This window comes from Epargyreus clarus, unplaced genomic scaffold, assembly GCF_041222505.1.
Source record: "Epargyreus clarus isolate Ecla_fem2 unplaced genomic scaffold, WU_Ecla_fem_2.2 ptg000002l, whole genome shotgun sequence".
Taxonomy (NCBI): domain Eukaryota; kingdom Metazoa; phylum Arthropoda; class Insecta; order Lepidoptera; family Hesperiidae; genus Epargyreus; species Epargyreus clarus.
In genome coordinates, this window is record NW_027332210.1 from 6,842,877 (window position 1) to 6,860,902 (window position 18,026).

At 36.3% G+C, this 18,026-nt stretch overlaps 1 protein-coding gene and 1 long non-coding RNA gene across 4 annotated transcripts; both read right to left on the reverse strand.

Moving 5' to 3' along the window:
* Positions 1 to 632: 632 nt before the first annotated feature.
* LOC140746833 (uncharacterized) lies at positions 633 to 2,115 on the reverse strand. The gene is made up of 2 exons (XR_012102825.1): positions 1,899 to 2,115; positions 633 to 1,313 (listed from the first exon to the last, which is right to left on the reverse strand). It is a non-coding gene; the product is annotated as an uncharacterized LOC140746833 (long non-coding RNA).
* A 1,985-nt stretch (positions 2,116 to 4,100) lies between these two features.
* Faah (fumarylacetoacetate hydrolase) lies at positions 4,101 to 17,890 on the reverse strand. 3 transcript variants are annotated; one of them, XM_073078904.1, is made up of 6 exons: positions 17,695 to 17,890; positions 14,811 to 15,008; positions 13,130 to 13,349; positions 11,108 to 11,272; positions 5,651 to 5,817; positions 4,101 to 5,070 (listed from the first exon to the last, which is right to left on the reverse strand). In XM_073078904.1, exons 2-6 carry the CDS (start codon positions 14,963 to 14,965, stop codon positions 4,914 to 4,916), a joined length of 864 nt encoding a protein of 287 aa, XP_072935005.1. In that variant the 5' UTR covers positions 14,966 to 15,008; positions 17,695 to 17,890; the 3' UTR covers positions 4,101 to 4,913. The 3 variants fall into 3 exon arrangements, with proteins under 3 accessions (XP_072935005.1, XP_072935001.1, XP_072935008.1); XM_073078900.1 differs by lacking the exon at positions 17,695 to 17,890 and having other exon boundaries at positions 14,811 to 15,359; XM_073078907.1 differs by lacking the exon at positions 17,695 to 17,890 and having other exon boundaries at positions 14,807 to 14,973.
* Between the last annotated feature and the right edge of the window lie 136 nt (positions 17,891 to 18,026).

Genomic DNA, 18,026 nt, shown 5'->3' on the forward strand with positions numbered 1-18,026 from the left:
AGGTACGTCCATGTTATTATTATAAATCATATTTTATGTTTCAATTGTGACGGTAAGCATGATAAGGAAGACGTAGAAAAGACTACCAATCCACACTTACGATGTGCATTATGGACTTCTCATCCTGAGAGGAGAACTGTGCACAGGAGTGGTAAATCCCATAGTAAAGGGTTGCTGATGATTATGTAAAATGGCATGGTAACTCAAGATTTTGTTATAATTAGAAATGCGCCGAATATTCGTTTGGTATTCGGTATTTGGCATATTCGGCATCTTTTTTGCTATTTGTATTCGGCCGAATTATTCGGTTCGAGTATGACTATTTTCTTGTGAACACGACATGGTACACGACTAAAACATAAAACTTCTTATGTAAGATTTATGTTATATTATCCCTTTACACCCGAAGATTTTTTTTCGCAATTTCCGATTCAAAACGTTTATTACGGCTTTTTATATAGCTTAAGGGATCCACAAAAAATACGAAAAAAAATCCAGAGTTTATACTTAATCCAGAAATCGACCCGCACGATCGTGAGTCTCCGGTGGGAACTGTCACACTCACGATCGTGAAAATTGAAAAAAAAAATAGGTTTTTATCAAAAAATATTAGAAAATTGAAACAATTTGGAGATATTTAACATCACTGTCTTTATTTTCATTAGTCTTTATAAAAAATCTGTCTTGGCAATTAAACCTAAACTACGTAATTCTATGAAAATCAACATTCTTCTTTCTTCCGTTATTGCCTCCGTCTTCAATCCAGGTCTCCAAGGCGTAGGTATTCTTGGCTAGGGAATACATCCAATGATAATGCAGATGGAGAAAACTTTAGCCATATCTATTGCAATTAAATTAACTTTTCGACCGGTTCTTCTTAGATAATATAAATTTGTGCATCTGGTTACATATCAAGAGCCTCATAATTAAAATATTAAGAAAAATATTTCTTTGGAAACTTTACTGGAGATGTTGGTAGGGATGTATAGACCTTTTCAAGACAGAAAACGTATTCTTTTCCAAGCATTTTTTCGATGTGTTGGACGTGAAGATGCTCGGCGGCGAGAAATTTCTAGGGATGATTTTAAAGTAGATGGTTGAGGTTTAGGCTCAAGTTGCAGATCCAATTCTAGGTCAGTTTCTATTTGAGGGTCTGCATGTGCTTCTGGATCTGTTTCAGGGCACAATTCTTCAAATTGAAACTCTTCTAATCTATTTGGTTGAAGCTCTTCACTTTCATGAAGATCTTCAATGTCCGATACATTTCTCCTCACCCCGCACTGGCAAAATCTGATCGTCATTTAAATGTACCCCTAAAATTGTAACAAACAAAATTGATATTGACGAAACTTACACATAACTGGTAATAGCAATAAAAGCATTTTCATCAAACGTTATTCTGCACCAACAACCGTAGGCACACGATCGTAACAGTTGAAATTTGCAACCTAATTGTATCTAAATTGCAAGTTAATCGAATAAACTACTAAATTCCACGTATTTAGTGTTCTTTTAGCTTTCAAATTAGCTATAATTAATGATAGATACTAAACATTTGAGGCAGTGATAGCCTAGTGGTTAAGAAACTCGTCCTCTCGATCGAGGGGTCCGAGGTTCAAATCCCAGGCACGCACCTCTGATTTTTCTAAGTTATGTGCGTATTAGAAATTATTTATCACTTGCTAAACGGTGAAGGAAAACATCGTGAGGAAACCTGCATACCTGAGAGATTTATAAAAAAAAATCTCAAAGGTACGTGAAGTCTACCAATACGCACTTGGCCAGCGCGGTGGACTATGGCCTAATCCTTCTCATTATGAGAGGAGACCGGTGCCCAGCAGTGGGACATTAATGGGTTGATGATGACTAAACATTTAATACCAAAAATAATTATATACCTGTGACAGTGCGCGGGTCAAAAAAATCTGCCATCTTTGGACGAGTCCCTAGCACAACTGACCGCCTGCACCCCGCTCACTTAGCCGGTAGCACGTGCGATAGCTCTCCTCACGATCGATCGGCATCGGTTGCGTTTCGAAAAATAAGAAGCTATCACGTGGGAATTTTTTTAAAGTGAAACTCACGCTCATATCATCTCGGGTGTAAAGGGTTATAAGGCAAACTCAAATCCTATGAGGAATGTGTTGAATAAAGCTAATAAAATAAAGCAATTAAACTTCAAATCAACATTTATTTTGAAATCTCAAGTCAACACATTCATTACTTAATCTATAATTAGTATAGTCAACATTTATTTTAAACCTTAAATCCGTTTTTTTTAATAATAATATAGGAGTAGCAGACGAGCATGCAGTCCGCCTGATGGTAAGTGGCTACTGCCGCCCATAGACATCTGTATTCAACCCCAGATAGGATTAGATATTCCTACCTAAGGTCAGCCACAGATGCGGCGCTACCCCTGAGGACTAAGCTGGAACGCCGAGGCGTACTTTTTCGAGGAAAAATATGTCTCCCTTACCACACCCTTCAAACCGGAACACAGCAGCGCCTAACACTGGTGTTATTAGGTAAAAATAGGTGTGGCGGTGGTGCCGCCGGGTCGAACCACAAAGAGTACTACCACCTAGAAATTATACCTTATTTTTAAAACTCAAATCAACATTTATAGTGTTAATGAATACACATAACTGGCAAATTGACAATAAAAAAATTGTAAACCGAATAATTCGGCTGATTATTCGTTTCGGAAAAGGTTTAACCGAATATTATTTGGTATTCGGTTATTCGATGAAACCACTATTCGGCGCATCTCTAGTTATAATATATAATAATATCTTAAAACAAACGAAACAAAGATCCGAATACGAAGCGAAGGAAACGAAATACCACGAGCCCTGCCGTCATTTATCATTTTAAACTTTATCGTTTTTATATTTTATTTAGCTTATAAAAGACGTTCATTTAAATTTTATTTCTTCAACGCCGACTACTTTTATAAATGATTATTTGTCTTTTTTCCCCGAAAATATTTAGGTGTAATGATTAAATGTTGGAAAATTATGTGCTCACGTGCACGCGTGGTCTTCGACTATACTACAATATAATTTTAAACCAAATTGAATAAACGAAATTGTGGGAATGGTTTAATTCAAATAGATTGGTCTGGATTATTTGATTGGTGCTGTATTGGAAAAATCACTGCAATCTTTCAGTTAAGTCTAGTGAACGACATCCTTTGGTGGCCATTATCCTTTATGCAACGTTGCAATTGCAACAAATTGTCACCTAAGTGGAGCTCAAAGACTAAATTATCAATCTAGGGCCCCACAGGCTCCCATAGTTATATGCAATTGGCAATTGCCGTATGCGTTACAGAGGCCATTACTCAATCAAAAAAATTGCATATCAACAGAACCAACCAATAGATCTCAACGACGAAATTGCTCGAAATCTATTCATAACGACGAATATCCGTTCGGAATAGACAAAATTAGAATCTGCGGGTATCAAAAGCGTCCCATCAACCATTTTAGCGTGAGTCGCGTGTTTAGGTGTGATATAATGGTGTTAGATTCTCGCGGAGGTCACGCTATACTGGTCACGCGCCCGTATAGACCACTTAAGTTAATAAAACTCCCCTTGGCGGGCATTAAATTTAATAGTCTATGAAAAGGGACGACAAACGGTTCTTCCTGTAGCGAACGGAAGACGCCGATTGGCTCAATTGCGAACGCATTCACCAATCAGCGTCGAGACCGCTATTCTGTAACAATTTGGTGCACTCGAAATTTAAATCGTAACGAGCGATGTTTTTGCGTTTGTTGTTTATTTAAAGTTATTCTTGAATTCGTTTTAAAATATTTTTCGTGTTATAGTGTCCGTAACTTTTCGGAAATTCATAGATTTCCACATTTTGTTTATAATATAATTATCTTTCCTAGTGTGTTTGTAATTAATGATTGAAGGTTTGTTCATTTATTTAATTAAAACAGATAATTTAGATTTGTAATAACATTTATAATAATTATTCATAATATAACATAAATCCATCTTAACAAAAAATGTTCGTAATTCATTACGGCATTACAAACATAATGTACTTATAACAATATAATATACATTTTATAAAAATAACACCATGAAATTGTTTCACATTTATTGAAATAAAGTATAATGTTCGAGACACGTTTTATACATATAAATAAGGTATATACAATTATACATATAACAGAATAATAAATCAGTGTGTTACATACTGTGGTACTTTTTGGGTAGGTGGGGTAGATAGGATAGGACCCTGCTTAGATTGGTACCCACCAGAGGATACTAGTGCCCATCGATGTTAATATCCAATCCAGGATTTCGGTCAATGTTTGACATGGGCTGGCCTCTCAGCAAATTGGATCAGAATACACTAGATATTAGGATGCACTTCAATTATTTACTTACTAAGGACCGCCCAGTACATGTTTGTAAATAAAAAAAAAACGTTAACTTCAGATTATATTATACATCCTTTCCCATTATACCCCAATATACGGTATTTTATTATTTACATTCTTAAAATGGCAGTGATATGCTATTTGAAAGACATAATTTCCATTGTACAAAATTTGTATATTTACACAGTTAAGTGAAATGCACTTCTTACAAAATTCAATTAAGTACTGAAGTAAGTTGTAAGAATGGAAAATAATGTGAAATTATTTACAAAAAGTTAGTGTCTAGTGTAAAGCCTACCAATTTCTTGGGCGGGCATGGAGACCGATATATATGTTTAAAATCTTTTTTAACAAATAAATATTAAAAAATGCATTTGTTCGACGAGTAGAATTAACAAGGTAAGGGTAATCATACACTGGACAAACACTAAATACACATTATTAAGTTTATTTGAATATATGTAATCCTTAGTGTGTAATTACCCTAAGGTCTTAAATTTCTCATTGTATTTAAAACTTAGCAACTTTAGTTTCGAGGACACCAATGTTTTGAATCTCGCTGTGGATGACGTCACCGGGCTTGAGGTACTCTGGAGGGGAGCGGTACATGCCGACTCCTCCCGGAGTGCCTGTGAGGAGGATATCCCCTGGGTACAGTGTCATTACCCTGGAAGAATAGATTTAAAGATGAGTCATGGATATAAATTTTGTTTTCATTAATTATTTTATAATATAGGAGTAGCAGACGAGCATGCAGTCCACCTGATGGTAAGTGGCTATTGCCGTCCATGGATGTAATCAATCCCAGATAGGATAAGATAGAATACCTCGAAAAAGTATGTCTCCCTTACCACATCTTTCAAACCAGAACACAGCAGCGTCTAACACTGCTGTTATAGACAGAAATAAGTGGGGCGGTGGTGCCGCCGGAGTCTAACCACAAAGGGCTCTACAACCTTACATCTTTTTCTTTTAATAAAACATCTCTCATTCACCGGTATCGCGTGTGATAATTGATTTTTAATACGCCTATAACTTCTCATACCAGTCTGAGATATGAACCTCGGACCCCTCGTTCGGAAGGACAAGCTGCATCTATCAGACTATCACTGCTTGGCCATAACTTCAAAAATTATGTATCCGCCTGGGATTTGAACCTCGGACCACTCGGAAGACGAGTTACAGCCATTAGGCTATCATTCCTTGATAGCTTCCTGTTTAAATCATCTGGAGTGAAGTATACTCACGAGGTAAGTCTCTCAATGACATTGGGTATCTTGTGCACCAGGTTGCGGGTATTGCTGGTCTGCTTCAGCACATTGTTGACGCTGCACTTGATATCCAGGACTTGGGGGTCGGGGATCTCGTCTGTGGTCACGATGTACGGGCCGATGGGGCAGAATGTGTCCATTGCCTGGGGGAATACGAAAGTATTAATCATGTTTTGGTTTTGTGCGAAGGCTTGATTTGCCTAGCCTCATTCTATTAGAACCAGAGTAGCGTAAGTACAAAAAACGATTTACAATATGGAGAAAAGTAAAAGTGTATAGTCCGCTCTGAAGTTGTTGCGACGAGGTGTAGTCATACAATTTACTATGGCGACGCGATTCATTTCTATATTCAGAGCGGACTAGCAGTTTTACGCGGACTATACAACATTTTAAAATTACGAAAATACAGATGGGTCAAAAATCATTAAAATGCAGTTAGGACTCTGGTTCTAGTAGCTTCAAATAACTATATTACGTTAGTAATGATCTTATGAGTGATAGGCTCTCGATCCTGGCCTCTCGATCGATGGGGGCCGAGGTTCGAATCCTAGGTCAGATTAGGAATTATACTAGACTGGTGAATGAAGATGGGTTAATGTGAAGTAACAGATGTTTTCAAACCACCCATATCGCCTCCGAGAAAAGTTAGGTGATATCTAATGCCAGCCAGGACAGTCTATAATCTGAAGCACGAAAGCATTTATGTCTTGGTAAACTTGGTCACTAACGGTTACCCATCCTATCCCAACCGCGCGTCGCGACTTACTACATATTATTACATAGGTTGCAATCTATAAAAATCACGGTCCGCTTGTAGGGCTCTTCCTAGAATCGGTTATAATTATTTTTGTTAAGATTAAAGTAGAAAACGAGCTGACAGTCCAGATGATGGTAAGTGGTTACAGCCTCTCATAGAAATCTGTAACCAATTACATGTACGCGATTCTACTACCTTTCAAAACTATCCACTTTGCATCAGGTGGACTGCACGACTTATTACGTAATATTCTATCAAACATTTCCTACTGAATTACGTAACGTCACTGAAAAAGTCAACGAAATTTCCACAATACTTTGAGTACTTAAGATACTGTCAGTGTAAATATTTGATAACATCCAAGTGCAATTTTTACTGATGTATATCTCAAAATAAGATCTCTCCTTAAATATGATATTTTAAATGTCTTATTGTGGTATTTTTTTTATACAACAAAGTAAAAAAGAAACACGCAGTCCTTCTGATGGTAAGTGGCCAATGCCGCCAATGGAGATCTGTAATGAGCCTCAGATAAGATAAGCGTCGTACCTGAAGTCGGCCACAGATACAATATTACCCCTTAGGACTAAGTTGGAACGCCTCGGACAAGTTTGTTTCTTTACCATCTTCAAACCGGAATACAGCAGCATTACATAACAGCTCTTGTTAGGAAGAAATAAGTGCGGCGGTGGTTCCTCCCAAGTCGAACCACAAAGGGTTCTACCACCATCACAACTTTTCCTTCCTTGTTCTACTGTTTCTGATATATCCTTGTATATTTACAAATACGTTTATTATTTTATTCGCAGATTCATAATACGCCTAGAGATTAAAATCTCCGAGATATCTTAGCATACAGTAGTCCATCTCAAAATGACGATATACATATTTTATCTGACACATAAAGAAATCGGAAAATTCATATTTCAAATTCAAGTGAATTGTTTTGAACATTAAATAACATTTTTTAAACACTAACGTCCATTATTACTAATCAATCTATACAATATAGGTACTGCTATTATCTAACAATTTCTGCATATTAAAAGTTGACAAATTTTAATCTAACACTCAGTCTTAAAAATCTAAGCTAGCTCTTAAAACTTAGCTTCCTGTTAGGTTTAGTATATTCGATTTCTCTAAGAAAATTTCGTCCTACTTCTAATTTTTGTCCCTTCCGTAAGCGAACCGTTGAGCTAACCCTGCTTTCTTATATTCTCTTGTCAGTACCCAGCTCGAATATCGTATATGTCGGAGCAAATACGGCAGTTCTCCTATTATAAAATGAAATGATTAAACACCTGAGGTAAAACTACCTGCATCTTCAATAGAAAAACAAGTGCGCGTGCGCCGGTCCTATAAAAAGGGCCGTACTGGCTACATCGGGACATTACTGCTCGAGCTGTGGAACAGTGCAGACCTCCTTAGGACGTCGTTATGCTGCCCGAAGAATAAACGAAGCTCAACAATTCTCGTGTGGTTTGCTTTCGTAGGTTTCATCGAGTCATTCATCAACATCATAACAATAATTATGACGTCAGCGGTGCTGACGTCACGCCTTTTTTACTCTGTTACTCCGTTATCAGAATTGGGATCAGAACAAGCTCCTATCTCGCCTACATCATCAGCTGCGGTTCCATCTGGCACATCGATAGAGGGCGTCCCAGAAAAGTGACCTATGATCAGCTACATTGTTGCATACGGGCGACACGTTTGATACTTGTGTGGTCTATTGGTTCAATTTTATAATGTTCACCTAATGTTTGAGTGTTCACAGGATAAGAAACTACTATAGCTGCTTATTGGTGTTATTGCAACTACACTGGACTTGTGTTGACCGCAAACGGAATGGGTGGCCTATGATACGGGTGGCCATAAGGCAGGATACTTTTTGACTGTGGTAAAACCAAGGCGGTGAGTTAGTAAGTGCATTTTCGGTAAGTGACTTTGGGCTCTTAAAAGATTAACGTACTTGGGGTACTTCACAGTTCAAGAATTAAGCCACTAAAATGTGATCACTATTTAATGAGAATTATTTAGTGTTTGAATGAACTTGCGGATACACTCTATTTCTTGTAAATTTTTTTGTGAAGGTTATCATATTTCTAAATCAATTTTGATAGTTTACACTTTACTCAATGGAGATACTGGTGTAACTGTTCAATTAAAGGTGTTTCCAATGTGGAGATATGATACCGTAGTGTTCGGTAGCGAATAACCTTAATACGAGTTAATCAGGATTAGCCGAGTGGAAATTTTAATATTCAGTTTGTTTATCTGACCTACAGGAACAGCACACGAGGACGTGTGACTCCGTCACGATGGCCGAGTCGGAGAAGGTCACCAGTAATAACACAGTTGAAAAAAAAAAGAGAAGAAAAAAAAAAAAAAAAAAAAAAAAAACGTTGTCATGTTTTAGCTTTTCCCTTATTCCTGACGAATGGACGAGTTCCCTGGACAGCAACATTTAACTTCTGCGTTTCTCCAAATAGGTTTTATAGGGAATAGTTAATAATTATAAACCGTGTCGGCGGAATCTGCAGAAGGAATTTTACAGGAGGCGGATCCACAACTTCATCACTAGTAACAGCATCCCAAGTGTCAGTGGACAATGAAGAGGGTGGTTCGGTGACCTAAATAACCGGTCAGCAGTTATTTTATTTTTCTGTTAGATCTCTAATATTGGAAAATCCTATTCTAACGCTAATTACAACTTTATGAAACCTACCATATCCCGTATTACTAGTCTGATATTTTAAATATTTTCATAAACCTTGTGGACCACGGCGTACGTGACCGCTCAGAACCACAGCATCGATTACTTATCGATTATCGACGAGCAAGTTAATATGTCTACAAATTTTCAGAGCCCCTGTGGACCACGGCGTTCAAGACCGCTCAGCGCCACAGCATCGACCCTGTTCCTTTTTCCTTTAGAGCCCCTGTGGACCACGGCGTTCAAGACCGCTCAGCGCCACAGCATCATCCCTATCTTCGAGAACTATAACAAAACATAATCACGAGCAAGTAATTATGTCAAAAAAAAAAAAAACAAAAAAAAAAAAAAAAAAAAGATTTCAGAGCCTCTGTGGACCACGGCGTTCAGGACCGCTCAGCGCCACAGCATCGACCCTGTTCCTTTTTCCTTTAGAGCCACTGTGGACCACGGCGTTCAAGACCGCTCAGCGCCACAGCATCATCCCTATCTTCGAGATATATAACAAAACATAATCTGGAGAGTGATACCTCTGAGCTACCACGAGTTACCCTTGTGGAGCCGTGGTAGACACGTATTCACCACAGATCGCCGAGAAACTTTAAATAACCTAAACATGTGACAGTTCTGTGGATAGAACTCATAAAAACGACCCATATTTATTTACAAGACAGGTGCATGGGAAATGTCTTAATGTGCCGCTTTTATAACACCATCTGTAATCTGTAATGGCAACATGTGTTGCTTACAGATACCTGCCTCAAAGAAATTATTTTCTTACAGAGTTTGAACTTCACAACGCAGGCAGGCGCAGAGCACGCGCCGCCTGTCAGAATGGCCGTGTCGGAGCAAATACGGCAGTTCTCCTATTATAAAATGAAATGATTAAACACCTGAGGTAAAACTACCTGCATCTTCAATAGAAAAACAAGTGCGCGTGCGCCGGTCCTATAAAAAGGGCCGTACTGGCTACATCGGGACATTACTGCTCGAGCTGTGGAACAGTGCAGACCTCCTTAGGACGTCGTTATGCTGCCCGAAGAATAAACGAAGCTCAACAATTCTCGTGTGGTTTGCTTTCGTAGGTTTCATCGAGTCATTCATCAACATCATAACAATAATTATGACGTCAGCGGTGCTGACGTCACGCCTTTTTTACTCTGTTACTCCGTTATATACATAAATGCTCACCTTCTTAAATAAAAAATGACCCCAATTCTTTTTAACCGACTTCCCAAAGGAAGAGAGGTTCTGTTCTATCTATTCGTCGTATTTTTTTTTATGTATGTCCAGCGATTTTTTCGCGATTCCGCGACCGGTCGACATGATTCAAACACCATTGAATGCGCCTAGTTTCACAGGGGGTGACATTTCGAGGAATTTTAAAAATTTTTCCATTTTTCCCGGAAAATTGAAAAAAAACTGATTTTATTTTAAAGTTGAGACTAACTCCAGTATTTCTTAACCAATTTCAATTTTCTTTTTTCGTATAAAAGGGTGTTTTATTGCGGTTTCTACCTCTTTGGCTCACATTGAACACGCTATTTACGTCGTTATCCAACGAAATATATTGAGCGCCGACTTCAGAACTATGTACTATACCAACATTTATTTGAATTATTTTTTACTTTGTAGTCGCATAGAAGTCGGTTTTATTTTTTTGTTAAAATTTCATTTAACGAATACAATAATACATTACTAAACAGCCACACACACCCTTTTGCCTTTCCTAGAACCAACGTCTTTGTCTCTGTTTTTCGGGGACCAGAATACCATCTGGGTTTGGCATTAGGAGACAACGGACAGGAATTCGGTTGCGTTCCTTAGCAGATTCCCGGAGTCTGCTAGTCCCGGGAGTTTTAGTGCGGTAAGAATTCCATATAAACCTGTGTCGCTCTCACGCCATCGGGTACCTTTCCCCCTCAACTTTCCTAGTTAACATCGTAAGAATGCAACTCACCTTCCCAAGCAAGAACTGTCCACCGTTCCTCTCCTTCTGCCAGTCCCTGGCGCTGATGTCCTGAGATACCGTATACCCCAGGATATAGTCGTACGCGTTAGCCGCTTTCACATTGCTCGCGGTCTTGCCAATCACCACAACCAGTTCTACCTCCCAGTCCACTTTCTAGAAGAGAATAAATTGAGAAGATGCAATCAGTATAGGTAAAGTAAAATAAAAGGTAAGTACTTATATTCTGTCTTCCTTCTCGAAAGCTAAAGTGATAGAACATGCAGTCTCTAATGATAAATGGCAATCGACCCCAAGAGGATTGGACATAGGATAGGATATGAAGTTTACATTACAAAAACTACGCAATATGCATAGTTTTGTAAAGTATGTATAAAGATAAACTTAAACCACTACAAAACAATTTAGGTCGATAATGTATAAATCATTTTGTAAATAAAGGATTAAATCTAAAAGCTAACTACTAATTACCTTATCACTAAGTTGTGACTTGTTATATCAAACTGTAGGGGTATTAAACTAATATTTTATAATTCTGTAGTCTGGGGACAAGAATAGTATAAGAGGACTAAAAGAGGGCTTCCGGGATTGCGGACGGCAAGAGAGGGATCTCGAATCGCCTAGCAAGCGATCCCGTGAAGGATGACGGTATGTATCTGTATGTGGCGGCATATTGTCGTAAGTATACGATTTTAGACTAATATTATCGCGTAATTGAGACATTTTAATATGTAAAGGGTAGGCACTCATGATTTGCGGGTTTTACACAAAATACCGTCGTTAGCACCGGCAGGTGTGGGATGACTGTAAAGCTCTCCCGGGCAGCGCTTTACAGGGGTACCGCGCGCGCTCAAAGGACTCCGGTTGCGTTTCGATGGAGATCCCGAAGCCCTCTACATAGTTGAGGACGGCCACAGGTGGGAGTTTTATGGGGTAGAGATGCCACTTAATCTGATGACCTAACATAATCTGGTTTCCCTCCCACGTTAACAAAAAAAACGGACAAGTGCGAGTAGTTTCGGAGCAAATTAACTGTAACTAACGGACGGACAGACAAACGAGTGATGACATGAGGGTTCTATTTTTGTTTTTTTACGTAAGGAACCCAAAAAAAGTTAAATTTTTGAACTATTTCATCATAAATCCAACAATTAACCCAAAGCGTGAAAGTATCAAGATTTATATAGCATAAGACGGCTAAAGTATCAAGAGTGCATGTTTCCGCCCACGAACACAATTTGCTTCAATAATTGACCCCAATTTGCGTGACCTCGGGTCAGCGCGGCCCACCGTGATTCATGAGACAATTTGACCTCACCCTGATAGAAATAAATGCTTCGGATACATTGTTTTTATTTTCCTTTTCCTGGTTTTTTACTCAGAATAGTTAGTAGACTACCTACACAAATTTTAAAGTAACTGCTACCAACACTATACACATTTATGTACATATATTTTCTAAATATATTTCCTTTGTAAGAGCAGTGTTTTAGCTATTTTGGTTTCATTTAAAGTCCCCTTCCAATTTCCTAAGCTCCATCGGATCTATGATAACTAGGTAAACACACAGAGGGTTCCGGGTTCAATTCCAAGCCACATAAATATCTAAATCGAGAATTAAAATTTCAGTTTCAAGTCTCTGTACTTATGTAACATATTTTAAGTGACTTTTTAATTAAGAAAGCTTATCATTCATTATACCAAGCCGATAGTCTGATTGTTAGAAACTTGGCCCATAAATCAGAGGGTCTGAGATTTTAATACCAGGCATGCCCTCGGTTAATGTGAGTATTAGATATTAGTTATCACTTCCTTAACTAGTTAAAGAAAACATTGTGAGGAAACTTGCATGCCTACAAGTTCTTAAAAAAAAGTTCTCAAGTGTACAAATTCTACTAATATTAACTTCGCTAGTACCATGGACCTAAGCCTAAGCCCATCTCAATTTGTGGAGAGATCTGTAGCTAGGAGGTTGTCATTGGGTTCACAGCAAACAAGAAATAAAACACCTACCGTAGTCATATCTGTCCTAAGCCTCACAGCATCACCAGGACCAATCACAGTGCTGGGAAACTTGTTGAAGATCATCGGAACAGCTGGTGGTGTCAATTTCTGCTCCTCGCAATGGTCCTGGTAGTTCAGACCGATGCAGAGCACCTTATCCATGCCCAGGATTGGAGCTGCCAGTTTCACTGACGACAGAGGCACTGATGGTGGGTTACTGGCCTTTATCCTGGACAATAAGATTATTTTGAACTTTGGTTATGTCTAATATCATAGAGATGCTAATTTTAAGTCTATTTCTAGCGTGGATATTTCCTGCATTTTGGTGGAAGGGTGTAAATGCTAACAGTATTAGAAGCGACCATCTTAAATGTTTCATAATTGTTCAAGAATAAGTTTCGCGCATATTTTGCTTAGTAAAAAAATTTTCATATAATTCCCAATAACTAATTGACAATCATAAACATGTGTTTTTAATTAATTAAGTTAATTTGATCTTGTTCTATGTGTATATAGCATTATGTAAAAAAGTTATTTCTATTCTATTCTTTTTCTAATTTCTTTTTGTTCTATTCCATAATACCATTAATGTTACAATACATTCCAAAATTAACATCAATAAATAAATGTAAAATGTATTCGAATTAACCATTACAACAATCTATTACAGTTGTAGAGAATGATATACAGACAGTCAAGGTTAATTCCTGCATTTCATTAATTAGGCAAAAAATTGTGTTAGTTCATTGTCTAGTTGTGTCATTGACTTTCATTTAATGTATTTTTAAATAAAAATCCAGAAAGCAAAACAAGTGAACCTTCCTAGAATACTGTGTTCTGATCATCATTGATCAACCAACTAAAGAGGGAGAGAGAGAACTGTAATCATTGCAATACAAACACTTCAAAATTGTATTAAATTTATTTTATAAATATACTCTTTGGTGCTTTGAACCAGTAGAGTTGACTGGGGAAGTATAATCACCAGCATGAAACCATTCTGTGGTTTGGTAGAATAATGTTGATCCTGACAGGCTTACATGAGGCAATCAACTTAGTCCTCAGAATGCTGTGATGGGTTCTTCTATTTAGAGGAGATTATAGATATCCATGGCCACTAGTGACGACTTACCATGCTGTATGCTCATTTACTTCTACTATCTTATAAAAAAAAAATTGAATCGCCTTATCTATGTCGGGTGTAGGCAATAAGCATACTACTGGTCTTTTTTTTTATTATATAGAAGTAACAGACGAGCATGCAGTCCACCTGATGGTAAGTGGCTACTGCCACCCATGGACATCTCTAATCAACCCCAGATAGGATTAGATATTCCTACCTTAGGTTGGCCACAGATGCGCCGCTACCCCTGAGGACTAAGTTGGAACGAGTCAGAAAAGTATGTCTCTCTAACCACATTCTTCAAAACCGAACAGCAGTGCCTAACACAGCTGTTATTAGGCAGAAATAGACTATCTATTATGATAGAACTTTTCAGAGCACAATTGTAGCTCCTGCTTCTAATATTTCCTGCCTCACAGTAACAGTGTTCAATATTGTAATCTGGTTTGGATGGATTGTTTTGAAAGATATTACAGAAATTGATAAGCTGTATTGTTCAATTGATATAAGCAAAATATATACTATTTAGCTACAATTACACGTAAAATAAACTACAAACTTACCTACCTCTTAACTTTCTCAAGATCCCCATTCTTCAGCAATTGCAATAAAGTTGTTGGTATTGAACAATCAACTTTATTCAAATCAACAATATTTTCCCCTTCAACATAACCCACCCGCACTTCACAGTTATTACTGTACGTAAATTGTGCGAATTTCATGTTTCTACTGGAACTGACTGAAAAGTGCCTTGCTGAAGACTCCCTGAAAGTCGATCGGACAACTGAAGTGTTTACCGCTTTATTCGGCCTCAAATAGGTTTTTACGCACGTTATCGCGCGAACTGTCCAACCGGCGGCATTCATGGTCACTATTTACGTTTACGTCACGTTTACAGAAACGTATCTAAACAATTTCGACTGAATGGGTACTAGGTTATGTAACTGAGAGACAGTTTTACAAATTAGTGTTTTATTTAACGAAATTGTCTACACAGTGCTAAATATAAGGGAGATAAGTAATTATATGCTTTTTTCTTGTTTATAATAACAAATTTGAACTTATTATTGATAAGATCTTTTGTTATCAGTACTTTTTTAATTGGTTAAATAAGCCGGTTTCGTTCAGAACTTAATATTTGTTGACCCATTACTTCGAAGTTTCAAATATAAAGAGATAGTTAATTAATCATTTTTTTCAAATTATATATAAATTATAGTAAAATTTAAAAAGTTACAAAAATCATTCATTTATTACATAAAAATTCTACATAAATATAAAAATATTTTACTATCAGACATTACGCATGGTAATTGGTAAGTAAATAAAATTTAGAATTTGAATGCATGCACTTATCTTTTGATGTCAAAGTCAAAATGACACTGACAGTGACAATGCCTAGTGTTGAGTGTTGGATAATCAATTTTGGATGTGTACATAGGTCTCTGATGTGTACATAGTCATAAAATTAAAGTCATAAGTTGTGTTTGTAAAGATTGTAATCTAAAATGACGCCATTTTTATCCGCATCTCGCTCGCATACACAGAGATAAACAACATTGACTTTAAAATGTCGCAAAGGAGATGTTTCATTTTCGGCCATCTCATGTACACTATAACTAAAAAACACGAATAATTTGTATAATTGAAGAAAAATACACATATATTTTGATAACCTAAAGTATTCCTGTTTAAAAATATTTAAACTAAGCATTCCTCATTGAAATATTAAATATGGCGGAATACTGTCAATGTCAAGTTTTCAAAACTGTCGATGTCGGTCAGGGAACCTATGTGTACTCCACACATATTGGATGTCGGTAATTCTGTATTTCGCTTACTGTCGTAAAGTTATTGTTATTTGTTACCTTAGTACTTTACAACCTGGCTTTTGTTTTGGGTATCCCGTCATTATTTCTGAATTTAATTAATTATTTATAATAATTATAACAATACCACCTTTTAAATAGTATCTGGTTTTATAGATATAAGTGACATGTTAAATTAAAAAAGAAGAAGTTGTCAATTTGATAGTGGACTCCAATGTAAACGTTGAATAAATATATACTGATGAGAAGATTCCATTTTAATCCTGAATACGTTTCTGCTCTGTGATGCTTACGAATTTGGACTGATTCTACCTTACTTGTTTACCCAGCTTATGTTTTATGGACTCTTGAGATTTTCGTGCGATCGCTGTGGATTGTGTTGACAAGGATTCAATATCATCAGGTAAAATATACATCAGTTAGTTGTATTAATCGTGAAATAATCGTTAATAATTTTAAACTAGTGAAGCTAATCTTTTTACATTTCTCTTTTTTTAGATAATTACATTAGCAAGACAAGGACATTCTTGGGATGACAAAATAATCAGTTATTATTGCAACTGCATCGCTGGGCAACGAACCGTACTCGTAGGTAGTTGCGCTCACATTATGACCATTGTTTGATGTTTGGGCTGAGCTCGTCACAGGATATTACAGAACCTGCTACTGATTGGATGAAAATATTGATAAGGGAAGATATTGAAAATTAATAAATAATGTATCTAAGTGAAGAATAAGTAAAATATTATCAAATGTGTATTTAAAGTTGTTTTATTTACACACTTAAATGTTTTAACTAAAATAAATTGGTATAGAAGAAGTACATATTTTGGTATGTTTGTTTTAAGTCAAGATATGATAAAATGAATGTAAATATAACTAATGTTTATCAAATATAGGCATTGTTTCTCAATAAATACAATACAATATTTATATATCTAACCCCATTCGCGTAAAAAATATATTAAAAAGTATATAATGTATATAATAAGTTAAAATAGAATGACAGATGACATTATTACGGTAATCACTACCGCCATGATGTTTTTCCACTGTTGTGTTGCAAGTAATTGTTAAAAAACAATAATTTACACTTAAACTTGCAAGTTGCAAGTTTAAGTGTAAATTATTGTTTTTTAACAATTAAACGAACATGATTTGAAGAAAATGGAGCCCTACGAATTGTTCTTTGCAAGTGTTCGTAGTTTTTAGTATAGTGTACAAAAGGTGGCCGGGAGCCCATACATTTTGAAACATCTCCTTTAGCTCAAATTCGATATCGAAATATAAGTGCCGCTTCATGACGCCCGCAGAAAATTTAAATTAAATATTTGATTTAAATTTTGCACCCATTTATTTTGCCTTTTCCAGTTTTACATGTGTGTGTGAACTAAGATGTGTTGTGTGTGTGAACTATGATAAAATTAAATGCACAAACCTTAATAATATTCAGCAGATATAAATAATTTATATATCAAAGAATCTCAATCTCATATAATCAATCAGTATAAGTCATATACTCAATCATCATCATATAATTTCGAGTAAATATACATTTTATTGTGCTTATTGTTAGATGTATAATATGAATTTTACTTTTTACCTTATACTTTTACTTTTACCTTATAATTTTCGATTATTGTCCTTACGTCCATAGACTCTTAATAGGATCAAATCTTTGGAGTTTCGATGATCACAGCATTATAGTGAGCAAAGCCATATTCACAATAATTTATGTTATATGAACACCAAATCCAATTTATGAACAAATATATATGAACAATGGAAATGTTATATTAGTTAAATACTTTTTGACAAATTAATAATTCTGTTGTCATTATCACAATAATTTGAAATAAAATACAAGAACTCTTAAAAAATTGTAGGGTTGTAAAATGAGTTTGTATACAAATTTTACATCAACAATTTTTTTGTCTTGTTCTTAAAAACTTAT